The sequence below is a fragment of the Poromitra crassiceps genome (assembly GCF_964638095.1).
Source record: "Poromitra crassiceps genome assembly, chromosome: 21".
In the NCBI taxonomy this organism is placed as follows: domain Eukaryota; kingdom Metazoa; phylum Chordata; class Actinopteri; order Beryciformes; family Melamphaidae; genus Poromitra; species Poromitra crassiceps.
The window spans coordinates 23,287,229-23,304,728 of NC_139638.1; the positions used below are offsets into that span (position 1 = coordinate 23,287,229).

Sequence of the window (17,500 nt, forward strand, 5' to 3'; positions counted from 1 at the left end):
TCAGGCAGAAATGAGACATAGAGTTGGACAGAGAGAGGAAGACGAGGTGCCTGTGGTAAGATCATTTGCTTATTCTTTGAGTGACAATACCACATAGGAAGAATACTGGAGGTTATTATCTATATATTCCTTTTTTTTTTTTACCTACATGTCTCTGTTTTACTCAGTTTGTCAGGTAGTCCAGGCAGATTTTATGTCAATTAAAGAGCTTTTATGACAACGCCATGAAACTGAAGTTTTTGTGTGACAGTTGCAAAAATATGGAGAGAAAAAAGAAGTTCCCAGAGACCGGAACGGACGAAAGTCAACTGACTTTGCTGACCTACTTCGCAATCATGCTATAGGCAATGTTATTTAGCTCATCAGATATCCAGGAGTAGACAGTGTTAAATGTGCTGTATGTTGTTGTTGTTCTGTTCTGGTTGCACATAGTGATAATGATCAGAGTGAATAACAACGGGCATATTATTACTGGGGGGGTGGTGATGTTAAGGTAGGGGGAGGGGAATCTGGTTTATACTAAGAGACGGCATCAGCCTCTTATCGATCTGTGGCGCCTCCTCTGGCTGCTTTGATTGCCCTGTCTTCCATTACCCTGCATTGGGATGTTGTCGGTGATGTGTAGGTGTCCCATCGTGCAGCTTTAGTGAATTCTGTTGATTTCTCCTGAGGTTGGAGAGAGATGTCCTGTGGATTGTGCTCTGCGAATGGTGCAGGATGTAACCTGATGGCATTGGTTTTATTTTGTGCTATCTATCGACAACAATCTAAAGATTCCTAACTCATCTTATTTTGATTATGAACAGAATATTAACTGAGTTGACTGAAATGTTTAAAGGAGAACTTGGGGGCAACTTGGGGCAAAATAAGCAATGCTTATTTATTTTGCACAAGGTCTCACACATGTCCAAAAACTGTGTAAACAGTTTTGCAGCCATTCATTTACATAGTCGTTTGACATTTATTGAAAGTTGATTTGAGTTCAGTTGTGGACCAGTGATGTCATTTGTGCATGAATGACATCACTGGTCCAGATCATGTGCAAGATAAATCCACATTGATTAGTTCTCCTTTTAAGAAGACAAAAAATAACAAGCAAGGGGAATAAAATCTCATTTTCAATTTCCCCCCAATTTTTTCTTTATTTTTGTTTTTGCTCCAAGTATGGTCGGTCACGATTCAGTAGGTCACGGGTTGACTTGGTTCCAGCCTTAAAACTCGTTATATAAGGATTTTTCTAAATGTCTATGAAGAAAATTAATGGGAAACTCACTACCGGTGCAAGAGACGTCACGTGACTGTTCAGCTTTATACAGCACATAGGCTACTTTCTGAAGCTAAGACTATAAGTAAAATCCTTTGGAGGCCTCAAAATGCTGTGGCACACCCTTTGAAAACTCTGATCAAGAAGAAGAAAATTCATGACTATGTTAAATGTTCACAATACTTGAACTGTTACTTTTATCATATAACTGGATATTACCCAATAAACCTAAGAAAACAAACAAACAAAATCAATTATCCACAAATCTGGTAGTGTCCACTGGCCTGATGACCAACTATTCAACTGACAACTAACTGAAACATAATTATTATTATTATAATCATAATAATAAAATCCAAAACTGCTAGCAAATATGAAACACTGAGCATTCTATCATATATCCCTGATCAACATGCATAAACCGGGTGCCCCAAAATGCAGTGCATGGTAATTGAGCCAATATGGCCTGATGTTGCTGTTTGACATACTGCAGGCTACACCAAAATACATAAAGAACGTCTGTCTGAAGGCATTTATTTGTTTCTGACTTTGGTAAAGAGGGTAAAACAGTCTATGTGATCACCTTTTGATAACTCATGTAATAACTAATGTAATATTTTTTTCCACTTCCATTCACTGGGCCTCCCTTAAAACTGCTTGGAGCCCCCTTGGGGAGGCCCGCCTCCCACTTTGAAAAACCCCTGCTTTATAGGTCAGCACCATGTGGGCCGTTACTTGAATTAAAAATGGGTTATTTAATTTTATACTACGTTATATTTGTGTGAGATGAATATTGTACCACCTTGAGTATCTAGGCCAAGGTATCCTCTCATCAGGAAGGCCATCCCACGAGAGTTGGTCAGATTACGTTTTCTCCACCACAACTTGGCAATCTTGAAAAACCTCATTATGCCCCTCATAATGGCATTCATTTGCAGATCACGTTTGCTGGCTCTAGGACCAGTTCAACATATTCATCTTGTCCAGTACATCTCAATGAACCACGTTCTCTTTCATGAACTTGACCCAATGCAGTCAGCTTAACTATTTAAGTAATCGGTATAGAAATCTTCAGTTAAGATAAAACCTGAAAATAGATATGACAAATACAAAGATCAGGCTCAACACCCAATAGATGTTCTGAAGTATCATATGATGCTATTAACTCATTGAGTGCCAGCCACTTTTGGAGAACGGACGCTCCCAGTGCCAGAGTTTCAGAGCGTTTTCAGTGATTTCTCGAGGCCCACAGAATATTGTGTGATATTACTATGTAAACACCGAACACGTACAAAGAACGAGGAGACTCTCTTCTATCATCTGCAAAAAAAAGTTTATTGATCCCATTTTCCGTTCTTTAGTTATGAGCCGGAGAAGATAGGCTGTTTTGAGCAAAAAGACACTTTTCAAATTAGAAGCGGAGTTATTCCGCCTTTTGTGAAATGCAGCATTTCAAGCACATTCACTGAGTCTGAAGATAATATTTTATGATGTAGTGACGTGGGGGAAGTTGTGTGGTGCCTGCGTGCCCCACCCCCCTCTCCCCCCCTCAGCTGCAAACTCCTCCCCACACTAACACACAGCCTCACGCACCCAGTCTATTTTCGGAGCGCTCCGTTTGTGTGCGCCGGGCGGCTCCCAGCGCGACAAGGAAATGCCAACCCGGACTGCAGGGAAAGGTTTGGCCCTTCGGCGTCGGGTGCTGCCTTTCTGGCGGCTAATCGTGTGAAGAAACTATACAGACAGACAGAGGCAGAGGAGCTCAGTTGTGTGCGCGGATTGACTGCGGTTCGCAGACAACCTCAGCTGCAGACAGAGCAATCTATATGGCTCTGGCTGCAGCATGCATCGGTTTCTCTTTGATCACGGCTTTTTCCTCCTGTTTTCCGGACCTTTCTGTAATCTGGAGAGCACTGTCGCCACCTACTGGGTCGGTAAAATAGGTTATAGACCTCCAATAGCTACAATATTTGTACAGGAGATGTATCGGGCATTGATCCACGTCCCACCGTCAAAAAACGCAATTGACGACAATCGTCGTCTTTGGCACTCTACGTCAGTATTCGAATTGACGACAACTGTCGTCATTGGCACTCAATGAGTTAAATATCTTCATTCAGCAACTTAACAAAGAGGCACAAACCGGATTTCACGCGACAAGTGGGTCAGTCTGGGTCTGTTTGTGTTGGAGGTGTTGGCCGAACGAGAAGGAGAGTCGTGTGCTGATTTTTCATTTTTGTCTCAGCAGCTAGGCCGTGACCCCTCCTCCGATGAAGACTGCTTCTTTGACCTCCTTAGCAAATTCCAGAGCAGCCGCATGGACGACCAGCGCTGCGATCTCGACGAGCCACAGAATGGAGACAACGGAGAAGGTGCTGCTAACTCCATGCAATCCAATCTAAATGAGATGATGGGTTGGTTGGATGGATGTTTAGTTGACATTCGTGCCTTAAATAGTGATAGGGAACCATGCACTATTCACAGGTTGATTTCAGTAGAGCCTGACCGATATATCGGTCCACCGATATTATCGGCCGATATTGGCCGATAATCGATATATCGGTATCAGCCGATATGTTGGCCGATATGCCGATATTTTTTTATTTTTTATTTTTTAAGTCATAGACAGCATGTCGTATATATCTGATCTTTTTTCTTAACTCAAGTTATATTTTATATTTGTTCTATTTGTGTTTTTGTATTTCTAGTTATTTATAATTGTTAAATTCCCAGTTCAGTTTACTGTTTCATTGCATTGATGTCATTTTGGACAATAAAGTTTATTGATAAGCTGTAAAATATCCTCCCTACATTACATATCTCAAGTCATGTCAAGTCATATCTTTGTCAAGTGTCTGATATTTGAGGGATCATTGCAAGAGAATTGTGTAATATAATGGTGTATTATATAGTATAAGAATATCGGCCGATATATCGATATCGGAATTTTTTTACTTCCTAATATCGGTATCGGCATCGGCCTCCAAAATCCAGTGTCGGTCGGGCTCTAGATGTCAGTAGTCGAAGATAGTAGAAGACTGCTTTAAGAACATCTGAACTCCACTCACTCCACAAGAGATATCCACTTCTGTTTTTGTTTGTTTTTCAGAAGAAGTTGCACAGGCTGCTGTTGATGAGTGTTGACGTGTGACTTTCAACAGAATCAGATGTTTTGTATTATGGTATATCTGAGGTTGATTTCTTGGAAAGCTGCTGTATAGTCTCTGAGAAAACTGACTGCGTCAAAATACATTTGCAAAATAAATGTGACTTCTTTCTCCTAGACCCTGCATCCACCACTTCTCCCCAGACGGAGGCGCTGTTTGACTTGATTGCGAGCTCTCAGAGTCGCCGTCTTGACGACCAACGGGTTAACGTTGGCAACCTGCCAGGCCTGAGGATTACCCAGAACAACCTGGGCCATCTGGTGGGTGAGGCTGATCACCAGGAACCCAGCGACGACTTCTTCAATATGCTCATCAAGTGCCAGGTGGGGCCACAATCTTACAAACAATAGATCCTCAAAGGTCTAATCTTCTCATTAGATTCTTACAGAGAATATAGTCGCAAGCAGCAATTCTTAGGAGTCCAAGCACCATACACCAATATGACTGAAGATGGCATTTAGAAGAAGAAGAAGACGACGACGGCAACTTGAAACACTTATCTCATAGTTAACATTTATAAACTTGAATGGAGACCCTGCTGTAAGCAATGGCTACAGTACGTAGGCTTATAGGCCTAACGAAGACTAGAAATTATAGGAGTATAGTCTCACATCTAACACATTTTGGATGTATATTTTTACCTGTACACTCAGCATGTCTATCACATCTCATGACATTTGCTACATCCAGTTGATAGAAAGTGGTAGCTAAGTTTCTGCAAGCCATAATAATCATTAAGCAGCCTATACTATAGCAACCAGTAAATCCCATAATAATACCTCGCTCATAGCAATCATAGGACAGCCCATAATAATCAGTACACAACCTACAGTAATCACAGGGCAAATATAAAGTTGTTTGTTATAGCGCCACCAATTGACCCCCGCCCCAACCGCCGAGCGGTGGGAGCCTAGGAAACCCAACTGCCAAATATGGTTGCTATTCACCTTGTGTAGCCCCGCCCACTTGACGCCGTTGTGTTATGACTTCCTGTTCAAAACACCGTCTGTTTTACCTGCTCACTAGTACTGTGCTGTCACAGGAAGTGGCAACACAATTAGGAAGTCACTGTCTGACCCCTGTGTTGGAACATAAGGTGAACAGGGGTATGAGCTGTAGAAACTTTTAGCAGATGAAAACGGAGCAGAAGGAGAATAATTCCAGCTAATATAATAGGGTTCCAGCATTACATGCTTGGACCCCCTAAATATAGCAGCAGGCAGCAATGTAAGTGGCTGGGAAAACCTTTGCCATGTTTAAAGAGAAGGTTCAAGTTATTTATAACTTGCCCCCTGGGGCAATCACTAATTATAATATGCCGGAAGCTTTTACATTAGAGCTTGTATTGATATGAAATCGTCCTGCTATTATTTGTTAGCAATGCTAGCACAGGTTACATAGGTTAGCCACCATATGTCCTACATTTTTGGTAGCTTTAGTTATAATAAATGATAGAACTACATGAGAGTATAGGCTACTGTATGTTTTTTGAAAGTAATGATCTGCACGTACTGTATACAAATCGGGTTAAATGCCATGGAACAACAGATAGTTTTGCAGGAAATGGTTTTTTAATGCAGATGGAAAAGTTAGTAGGCTAAATGAGAATTTGTAGTGGATGTGTACGGCACCATTTAGAGGGGGAAAGCTTAGTCATTGGCTATTAGATCATAACAACATGTTGGACATACTAGATTCATCTCAGTATATGCGTCATTGCATCTTATAAAACACTGTGACAATCTCTTTCTATTAGAAGAAAATGTATTCCATGCCCATTGTGCAAGTGGCATTCTCCTCCTCTCATGAGACCTTAAAGCGTATTAAATATTCAAGTAAAGCCGGATCTCTGACTCAAGGACTCTTACTTCAATTTATTCTGTATCCGCTGCTATAATACCTTTATAAGCAATGCAGATTTTATGCAGTGGAATAATAATACTACTATAAATACAGCAACTTGTGATAAGCTAGCTAGAGCAAATCAATTGTTTCTAATCTGACCCCACCATCTCCCCACAGAGGCAAGGCAAGTTTATTCATATTGCATATTTCATACACAGAGGCGATTCAAAGTGCTTTACATAAAATAGAAAAAAACAAAAAGCATAGCGAAAAATAAAAAATATTATAAAGTGAATAAAAAAAAGCGCAAGCAAAATGCACTAAGAATCTAAGGAAACATTGAATCAAGTGGCATTAGTTCTTGATACTCTGTTTGACGGCCTCAAAAATACGCATAGCGCTACGACTTTACGGACAGTGAACTCCCTCAATTATTTTTAGTATTGAGTATTACCTCTACAAAGATGATCACAACTCAAAAAGACCAATCAATTTAAATGAGCTCATGAAGGATCCTTAGAAGGAGCAGAGTCAGATTATTTCCACTGGTCTTAGAAACACGCCCTCAAATAAGCTGCCATGACCAGTGACCAGGCGCCCCTGACCTTACAGTCTATAGTTGGCTCAGTGGCCCCTCAACAACACTGCAACATCTCTTATTCTCCTTGGTCAGCGCTACACAAACAAGCACATGCATTGCTACCCAAGTATATAGATGAAATAACTGCGAATTGGCTTTTTTTGCAAAATAAATAGTGTTACATTATGTCCCAACCCCTCATGATCTTGCCTAGGGTATCAAAATGCCAGGAGGACCACCACTGCTCACAGAGCCTAGGGTATCAAAATGCCAGGAGGACCACCACTGCTTCCAGATGAGGAGAACCATCCTTCTCATTCAATCATCCAAAAGAAAAACGCATTCTAAAGCACCACTTTTCTCTTGAATACTTATCTAATTCAGATTGTGAATATCTGTCCTTTTTGCTTTTAAATCATTTCTTCTGTAAAGCACTTTGAGCTGCATTTTAATATTATTATTATTATTGTTGTTTTACTGGCTTACCCAGAAATCGCCGCCATGCTGGTTCGTAAGGGGGAAAGGCAATAGGATTTTGGGGCTTTCGGTTAAATGCATGAAATAAGGTCTGTGCTTAAAAGTTTGTGGGAGTGGAAATTTGTGTTCAGCAGGATCATCTTCACAAACGAGGACAACTTTGATGACTTTTGAAGTGTTTTCTGAAAATCGCCTTTAAAAAAACGCATTTACCCTTCAAAAGTCATAAAAGTGTTCCTCGTTTGTGAAGATGAATCCTGCTGAACACAAATTTCCACTCCCATAAACTTTTAAGCACAGACCTTATTTCATGCATTTAACCGAAATCCCCATTCTAAAATCCCATAGCCTTTTCCCCTTACGAACCAGCATGGTGGCAATTTGCTACTTCCGACTCATTCCAAAACTTCCAAAGTAGCATAATGTCCAGTGTGGGATTTCACTGTATTTTTGCTTTGCCAAACATTTTGCTATATTTCTCAATTTGTTCTTCTTTCTGGCTGCAGTCCTCCAGGATAGATGATCAGCGGTGCTCCCCACCAGAGGCAGGCCCCCATGCCCCCACGGTGCCTGACGAGGATTTCTTCAGTCTCATCCAGAGGGTGCAGGCCAAGCGCATGGACGAGCAGCGTGTCCACCTGCCCACAGATGACCAGGACAGCCCGCCCTCCCCTGATACAGAGCCCCCCAGTGGAGATTCCAGCTAGGACTCGGAGAACAACGCTGCTGCAGAACATACCATAAAACCGGGAGAAATGAATGAAGGATGAGCCAACATTGAAGGGGTGATTTAACTCAGTTTTTAATGACAAGACAAATCTCATGTGCAATAGGTCGGTCAAATGTCGGTCAATGTATTCATTTTTTAGATGCCTGTACATGCAATAGCAAAATGAGCAGATTTTAAGCTAGATCAGGTGGGAAAGAAGATCTAAGGTAGGGTGTTGAAAAATTGGAATGCTAACATGATAAACACAAACAATAGATATTTACCCCATCTAATGCCTTAATCAGCATTATTATTATTATTATTATTATTATTATTATTATTTTCAGACTCAGATTGTATTACCAATAAGGTGTGTTGTTCAGAAGCAGATGATGGACATCAAACACGAAGGATGAATGTGAAGTGCTGGTGTTATTTGTGTAAGCAGTATTAGGGATGCTATCAGTAGCCATAGATAGTTGAATGGAATCCAGTGTTCGACGTATAGCTTCAGTCATTTCTAACAATCAATTGACTGATAACATTCACCTTTGATCATTGTTTCCTTACTTAGACAAAGGTACATCATTTTACATTGTCAGTTAAATCAACAGATTCGCCATATTGTTGGCAGCCCCAATTATCTTTGTGGAAAATGTCTGTTAGTCTATTCGATTATCGAACAAAACCTTTCAAAGAGCTGTTTATTTCATAGATTTAGAGTTTTTCTAAATCTAATTGACAAATTAAGCTCCACCAACGTCTGAACAACTGGTAAGTGGTAACAGACGAGTGTCCGTTCAGTTTAGAAACAGGGCAGATGGATGCCTCAAATCTTGAAGTCTGATGCCAATGTTAAACCAAGCTCATTCTAACTTGTAGATGATGTTTCACTCTGCTGATGCACTGCCTCCCTGTGGTCAAAACTTTGTACTAACACTCTTGATAGAATGATGTCCATTTGACATTGAGGATAAAAGACGTTCCTTATTTTTTTGAGTATTTCGAATGACAAGGTTGTAATAATATTATGCTCAGTAAGTATGATGATTTTGAGCACTTTTCTCTTATTTCAGTGACAAGCTTTTGCTAACTGTACCATTTTATAATTTTGTAAAGGACAGTGTATCATCCAAAACAATTGGTGCCATTTATTGTTATCTGACCAACTGAAGAAAGAAATTTAAAATTTGGCTTCCATGGAAACAGCCATACAGACGATCTGTGCAATGGTACTAAAATGTTTGTCCTCACTCTCATTCCGAAGTAGTGCATATTATAGGCCCTACCTCTTTTTTTGTACCTCAAAGGTTATGAACTCTAACCTGACGCTGCCAGATGAATGGTTTTGTTGTCACTTTTGTTTTCACAAAACACATTTATCGCGTGAGATCTCAAGATCTCGCGAGAATCCAGCTGGCTAGCGAAGGGTTATACGAACTCAACAGATGTCGAGTTCCGGACCTGGACATATCCTGAACCTGACTGACTGGGTCTTGAACCAAATACACGGTGTGTGTGATTCATCTCACTTTGTCTGATAAACAACTCATCGGGACGTCAAATTAATATATCTTTCAATATTTCTTCTGTCCCTCATGGATCAACGTAGAACTATTTGGTACGCTTCTAGTTGTCAATGCCACGATAATGTACATATATATTTTTTGTATTTATGTTCCATTTGAGGACGTGAAGATGTCCCCCATGCTTTTAATAAAATGTTTCAGATGTTTAATTTGGCTCTTCTGTCACTTAGTTTTGGCTACGCTGCTAAATGGAAAGACATGGTGAGATCAATTAATAGGGTTGATTTTTTTATTAAACCAATATTAGATGCAGACAATGAGCCCTCTTTTCAAGCGTAGGAAAATGACGTGAGGAATACTAAGTACATGAGGAATACTTAAATACATGGGTATTATCAGAAGAGGAAAAATCAGTGGATTGGCCAAGAAGGTTGATCTGTAATCTTTGGTGGAACAAAGCGCAAAGGAGACTATAAGCAAACATTTGCATAACCAAGATTGAGCAACAATATAAAAAGAAATGCATTGAAAGGCAATGCTATTTATTCCGTTTTCCTTTTTCTTTCATCCACACATGGGACATTCTCCTTTATGTTGCACTTAAAACCACTACTATGAAAATGAGTCCTACTCCCATGCAAGGACAAAATATTTCCTAGTCAACATTTTTCTTTTGCTGGGCCATACCATCTACTGTAACAGCTGATAATTGACCCCTTTTCAACATACCTCCTCACTGACATGGTCTCTCCCTGAGTAGCAACACACCCAACACACATTCTTCCTCATCAAATACAAGACAACTCCCAACTTGTAAGTGAAGCCCAAAATGTCAAGTCTAAAGAACACCTTAGTCTAACAACATGCCTTTTGTCACCTAATGACCCGAATGAACACAGTGCTGCATGCATGCATGCATACTCCCACAGCCCTCTGTTCTGCCTCTTCCCCACTGCCTCTTCCTCCCTCTCTCTCTCTCTCTTCCTCTCCCTCCCTGTATCTTGCTCCCCTCTTACCCAGAATGCAGTGCAGCTCGCGCAGCCCGAGCCGAGCTATATAAAGGCTTAGCATGGGGGAGGGAGGGCTGCCGTGCAGCGGACGATTGCTCAGACGCACAGGGATCCAGGGACAGCAGCCTCAGCTTGCACTGGGATTCTAGATCTGCACCAGCGAAGAGAGGTCAGTACAGAGGACAAAAGCGTTCGTACAGGAAGGACAGGCAGGAAATGGATAGAATTATGTCAGGAGGAGTGGAAAAATATCTCAGAGAGAGAGAGAGTGTGCAGTGTGGGCTGGGCTGTTTGCTCTGATGTGACAGTAGTAAAGTAGGAGAAGCGGAGTAGAATAGTAAATTGAGAGGCATTGGGTTGCTTGAGCCACACTGTTTTGGATGGATGTTGGCAGCTGACATTTCTGTACTGTATATATAGCAGATCCTGACACAGCCTAACGATGGGGACTGAGATATGTGTCGTTTTAAGTGTCATTCATAACAACTAAGAGATTAATTGGATCAGAGAATTTCTATATTTAAAACATCAATTATAACCAATTATATAATTGAGTCTTATTCGTGCCCTGTGAGAAATACATAATATTATTTGCTCTTGCATTTGCTCCAATATAATAATGTGCAAACACGCTCATCTGCCTCTTAATTGCTCCAGATCCATTGAGAGAGACATTTTCAGCAGCACAGGTTGCATTGGTGTTTAAACGTCACTGCCATGCTTCTATTTCCCATAGTAGCAGTTGGTTTGGGGTGCTGACTGCTATTGATTCCTGTGTGAGTAGATCAGAGAAGCAACGTCTGCAGCTTAAAGCACACAATCACCAGGAAGTCCTACTACACATTCAATGAAAGAATAGTCACACTAATCACGCATCTCTGTCTCTGCATCCCTTCACAAACATGGAACCCTGCACTGACGTCAAAGAGGTCTCCTGTTCTCCCTTAAAGGGCCAGTGACAGTCAGTAAACGTGCAAGCCAGTAGTAGTGACCGAGGAGGCTGCAGTTGTAACAATGTAGTATCACGTAATGTGTTGTGTGTAAATGTATCGTGTGCTTATGGCTACACACACACTGTGTATTCACCTCCATTGGCTTTAGTGTGAACCAGTGAAAGCTCCATCCCCGCGTGCGTTTTGAGAAGGATATGATATCCCAGACAGAACAGCTGCAGACTTTGACAGTTGGGGGTCTTTTTATAGCTGGACGGCATGTTTGAAAAACTGTTATAAGTCTCGACGTGGGATAGGGGGGAGAAGCGGTGAGGGTGGGCTGGAGGATTGTGGCGAAATCAAATATCGCTATATTGCAATATGGGGATATGGTTACAAAGCAACTGATATCTTTTCCCACCCTTCGCAACAGGTGAGCTACATGTAAATGCATAGATTTGTGAACATGGGGTTGAACTTGTCTCCCACTTTAGTGCCAAAATACCACGTTCCCTCATACTATTCAAACAGCACTCTTCATTGCATGGCACTGCTTTATTTATGTAGCTGTAAAATATTTGTGCATTATAAGATATGGATTAAATCATGTAGGCTAAATCCTCCCATGACATTCACAGGGGTTGGTCCACAAAATGATGACGTGTCAATTCAAACATCTCGCCACATCTCGCATAACACGTCAGAGAAACCAATATTTCTAGGCCATGTTCAGACTAGGAGGCCAAATCCGATTTGTGAACTTTAGTGACCTATTAATGACTTTATCCAGATTGGTTTTATGAGTCTGGACGCTCCAAGTCTGATTTGTGTCACTTGTCCCAAACCACACATATGGAGGTAGTTTCCAATCTGCTTCAAATGTGCTTTCGACTGATGTGTCTTCAGTGCGGACGCGCAGATCCACCAAATCTGATTTGAACGTCACTCGCAACTCGTCATCAAATGCTTATTTACTGATGCCCACGTCGTTACCATAGCAACCCATGCAGATAGGCTGTTTAGGTCTGGACACACAGATCCGACTTGAAAATCTGATTTGTGGCAGTGCGCAGACACACTCCCAAATCAGATTTGGGAAACCAATCAAGATAATGATGATTAATGACTTTATCAGCAAATCGGATTTGCCTGTAGTGTGAACATGGCCTAAGTTCCCATTGCATCATTCCACACAGTATTATGTGCCATTTATTGCTCTGACAGCTTCACATACATCTCAAGGTGTCATTACAACATAATGCACGTAGTCAGTAATATATATGTTATAATAGTAGGTCCAGCTGTTAAGGTGGTGTTGCACTGTAGAACCAGAACATGGTTGGCATGCCAAAGAGGCAGGAGAGCCTGACGTCGGCGCCATAATAGGCCCGGGTGGGATTCCCAAACAGGCTCGCTCGGTGCTGACTCAGTGACACGCCTCCACATGACCTTTACAAAGAGCACGGGGTTAACTGCCCTGAACATCAAACCTGCCACCTGAGAAGGACCCTGAACGCCAGTGTGGAGACGATTAGAGCACAAGGAGATGTACTCAATTACAATCAGGTGACAAGTTTGGCGAATACGCCGGCTTATTTTCATGGTGGCTCTTTGGAAGCGCAAACATCAGTAACAAGTAATTGACATACATACATGTAGAACTTTAGAAAGCACATGTATTTGCCACCCAAATGTCATAGGGTCCATTTCTCTGTAGATATTTCTCACCTTCTCTGTCGTTCACATATTTATGTCTGCTTGTACTTCAGCTACAATGAAACGACTTTGTCACCTTTCTAATAGCCTACCCTCGAGATATTCTTATCAGTCTGGCACATACCAACTGTTTTGTTTGGATAGCCAAAATATGCCCCGTGAGGAAACACAGACACATTGTCACATGACCATATTCAACTTGGTTCAATTTGATTGTTTAAAACGTATTTGTTTGAAATGCATTCTATCACTTTCACAGTCTTGTACTGTATCTCTTGAAACGTGGTGTATGGGATCACCCAACAACAAGAAATACCATATCATGGATATCATAGCAGCCTATCAACATAGAGTGCACAAACTATTCTGAAAACTTATATTCCTAAAAAAGAAAAAGAAATCCGCTATTATCTTAATAAAGTCAAATTTGAGCATATATAGGCTACATCTTCAGCATTTTTGTGATCTGTGCATGAACACATGTCATGTCCTGCACACATGTCCTTTCTGACCCCCCCTGGTGGTTCCTGCCAGGATACTTAACACCCCAGTTAGGAGACAGCAAGTAACCCGAGCAATCAACCCTCTCCCCTGTCGCATTTAATCATGTACCACCACCAGGGAACTTAAAGTCCCCGGTGAGCAGAGAGAGAGAGAGAGAGAGAATTATATATATCTAATTCAAGACCTTTTTCATAGTTTTTGCTCTGAGATCAACCACATCGTAAGCCCCTTGTTACTGTTTTGCTTGCGCCTGTGTTACTTCCTGCATTTCAGACACAACACGGGTGAATTGGATGGGGAGTGAAAAAGGCTAATGTCGGAAGAAAGACAACAGATGACTTCCTCAATTCAGTCAGAAGTTGAAGTGGTGGAAGTGGTTTCCTCGTGTATGTAGAAAGTGAACTGGCCTCCAGCCTACTTCCACATGCTGCTTCTGCACTGACAACACCACCAAAGACCTGCTCTCCATCTGAAGGACACGTCTGAAAAGCAAGGTCAAAAGGTCAACACAATACTGTGGTTGAGAGTGAAGTCTGAGAAATGCTGTCTGGCAGGAAGTCAGCTTGAGCTTTTAGCTTGAGGAGAATTATGGTAGCCTAGTGACGAGGATGATTGTAGTCTGCCCACAGCTAGGGATGGGGCCGATCCGATCCAATATCGGTATCGGGTGCCGATATGGCACTAATTCACGGATCGGATCGGATCGGAATTGGATTTTTTTTTTTTTTTTTTTTTGCAATTCCAGCACACAGCTGGCCGTAATTTGTGTAATAATGTATAATAGTATCCTTCTTTGCCTTGTATATTTTCTTAATTTTGTCTGCTTTTTGCAAGGTATATTTAAAAAAAAAACTTTAATTGGCCAAATCTTTGCCTATACTGTATATTCAAGAAAAATATTGGTATCGGCATAATATCAGTATCGGCAGATATCCAAATTCAGGTATCGGAATCGGATCGGAAGTGAAAAAAGTGGATCGGTGCATCCCTACCCACAGCACTGTACACAAACTTGGTAAATGTATTACATGATCATAAACAATTCGTTAATGATTAATAAGTAATTAATTGATATTATGATTCACTTGTAAGTCATTAACATATTTGATATTCCACAAATCTGTCAATAGTGGGCTAACATTTGTTAATCATGAACAAATGATGAACAAATCATTATATAGTCAGTAGAATCATAATACATTGTAATACACTATTACATTTTCTAAACTATTGTAATTCATATGGCGTGGTGAGGTGCTGAGCAATATTCCGCACACAAGCACAAGAGAAGCATGAGTGAGGTTCAGTCATGTTTACTTACATTTTCCCTGTTGTACTTTCATGATATTTATTCAGTCACAAAATATATTTGCTAAGTGGCACGGTGGCACAGTGGGTAGCACTGTCGCCTCACAGCAAGGTCCTGGGTTCAATTCCCGCCTGGGATGCTGTGGGCACCGAGGCAGGGGGGGGTGTCCCCATTCCCATCTCCTCAGTGCCTACGGCCCAGGTGGCGTCATCAAAAAGGGCCTTTCTGTGTGATGACATCACTGATGACATCATCACTGAACTATAACCTCAGCCTTAGGGCAATTAGGGCAATTAATCTGCTCTAATCAAAAAATCTGGCTCCGTCAGGTCACCCGCACGGGTGTTCTTTATACTTCCTGAAAGTTTCAGCCTGATCGCACGTAAAACGTCATAGCTGTGGCCGGCTGAAAGAAACAAACAGACAGAGTCCACATTGCCAGATTTATAGATAGACAGACAGACAGACAGACAGACAGTCAGTCAGTCAGTCAGTCAGTCAGACAGACAGACAGACAGACAGACAGACAGACAGACAGATAGATAGATAGATAGATAGATAGATAGATAGATAACAGTCTCATAGCATGCCCATGCCAGATTCATGATGCATTAGTGTATTATGACATATTCTTAAGCACTTCTCTTAAGCAGTTTTGATTATGATGTGCTTCTGATGTGTGTAATGATCTATAACCAACAATCCAGGTGTTACTGAGATCATACTGAATCATCATTAGGTGTAGTCCTTCTTTTTTGGGGGGACATGAGTTATTGGTGGCTCTGTTACCTCCTCTCCAGTTAATCTATCCTTGATGAGGGAGCGCTGGTGCCAGGTCCATCTGAACATGCCTGAGCCATGTGGGAAACTGAGTGACCCCGGAGATGGGCAGTATTTCAAATATATTATTTCAAAGATTGAATTACCTACTTATAATTACTCATTACTTTAGTGTATTTTGTAATTTGTAACAAGATAGTTATATCAACAGTACTTGTACTTAAAATACTTAAGTCGTTTTCTCGCAGTTTTCTTGCACACTAGCTGGTGACAAAACTTGACAAAAAAATTCAAGGTGATAACACCATTATGCTATAAGGCGATGTAGATTTCTGTGCAAACTAATTATTCAGTTTTATTCCAAGTAGGTTCATAAAATATTGCAACAAAGACAGATTGGATCCTGATTATAGGCTAATTCAAATAATCAATAGGCAGGTCTGCCAAAGCCATATTTCTTGCAGAATTAATACGTGTAACATACATAAAAAGCACTGAAGGTTATTCAATGAAGTTGTTTATACAGGATAGAGAAGATAGCCTAATTAATCACAGTAGGCAACACCACAGTTATTACTTTTTTAAATCACTTTTTATGTTTTTCTTTTTGTCAACTCCAATCTCCTTTGTATAGATATCCAGAGACTTTCATTTGTTCAGTTGTCTTCTCTTCTGACACGCTCCCCAGGCTGGAGTGCGAGACACAGAGCTGTGTAAATCACCGCACCTTTGTTTAGTGCTTCTATTGTCCTTTGCCAGCCTCATCTCATTCGATGTGTATCACTGCCCGTATCGCACGACAAGAGTCAGGCCCAATCTGCGCGTTTGCGAAAATTGAACATGTTTTGAAATAAACCGTGATTGTAACGGATCTGCCGCCACAAGACAGGGAAACAGCCTTCTCAGTGAAGAATCATCCCTCATGACCTCTCCAAAATCGCAGGGGGAAAAAAATGGCGCTATGCATAAGTGCATGGAAAGATGAATGTGTCTGAAACATAAGAGTGATAAGTGAGGAGCATGAAAGGGAGCCCAGAAGGATGGCGTAAACGACGATTGCGATTGAGAATTAATTCTGTACATCAATCTAAAACTCCTACTGGGGCGAAAACTCTTTTATTCCAAAAGTCAGACGGCGAAATGAGTTTTTAAAGGTGATTTAATAAAGGAAGACACTGAAATGGCTTTCCTAATCTCCGCAGGCAGGCTACTCCACAGTCTGAGGGGCCATAATGGAGAAAGCACGATCACCCTTTTTGTTTTCAACCTTCTCTGTGGAAATACGAAAAGGCCCGGATCTGTGCCTTGGTTAAAAGATCAGAGATGTAAGAAGGTGCCAGCCTTCTGTGCGAGTGCTTCAAAAGTGTTTTAGCCTTCTCTTGTTAGAGGCCCACCTATGTAGACGCACATTTAGACTGGCCTCAGTTATACTTTAACACAGAGATCACCAGCTGAGAGTTAGTAAAGGTCCCTTCTCAAACATGAGAAGAGGTAGTATTATGCACATTCCCACAGTTCTTGGAAAAGAAAAGAAAATATTGTGCCGGATCAAAGAACTCAAAGTAAGGAAAGGAAATCACCCCTAGCTATTAAATACAATGTTTTGCCCATGAAGGGCTTCACCAGGTTCCAGGTTCACTCTCTCAAACACACTGATTTATTCAGATTGCTTTATTTG

The 17,500-nt window shown here is 41.1% G+C and overlaps 2 protein-coding genes across 3 annotated transcripts in view; both read left to right on the forward strand.

Annotated features, from left to right (window-relative positions):
- Nucleotides 1–9,747, forward strand: part of gpsm1b (G protein signaling modulator 1b) — a 43,837-nt gene extending 34,090 nt beyond the window's left edge. Inside the window, exons 12-14 of one of the 2 annotated variants that reach the window (XM_083657467.1) lie at nt 3,510–3,636; nt 4,549–4,754; nt 7,840–9,747. In XM_083657467.1, coding sequence (XP_083513593.1) covers nt 3,510–3,636; nt 4,549–4,754; nt 7,840–8,040 — 534 coding nt within the window. In that variant the 3' untranslated portion in view covers nt 8,041–9,747. The remainder of the gene's footprint in view (nt 1–3,509; nt 3,637–4,548; nt 4,755–7,839) is intronic. The other variant, XM_083657468.1, reaches the window with a different exon arrangement.
- Nucleotides 9,748–10,660: 913 nt separating this feature from the next.
- ak1 (adenylate kinase 1) overlaps nt 10,661–17,500 on the forward strand; it is a 13,889-nt gene continuing 7,049 nt past the window's right edge. Inside the window, exon 1 of the mRNA XM_083657521.1 lies at nt 10,661–10,750. The gene's annotated coding sequence lies outside the window, so the exon portion shown is untranslated. The remainder of the gene's footprint in view (nt 10,751–17,500) is intronic.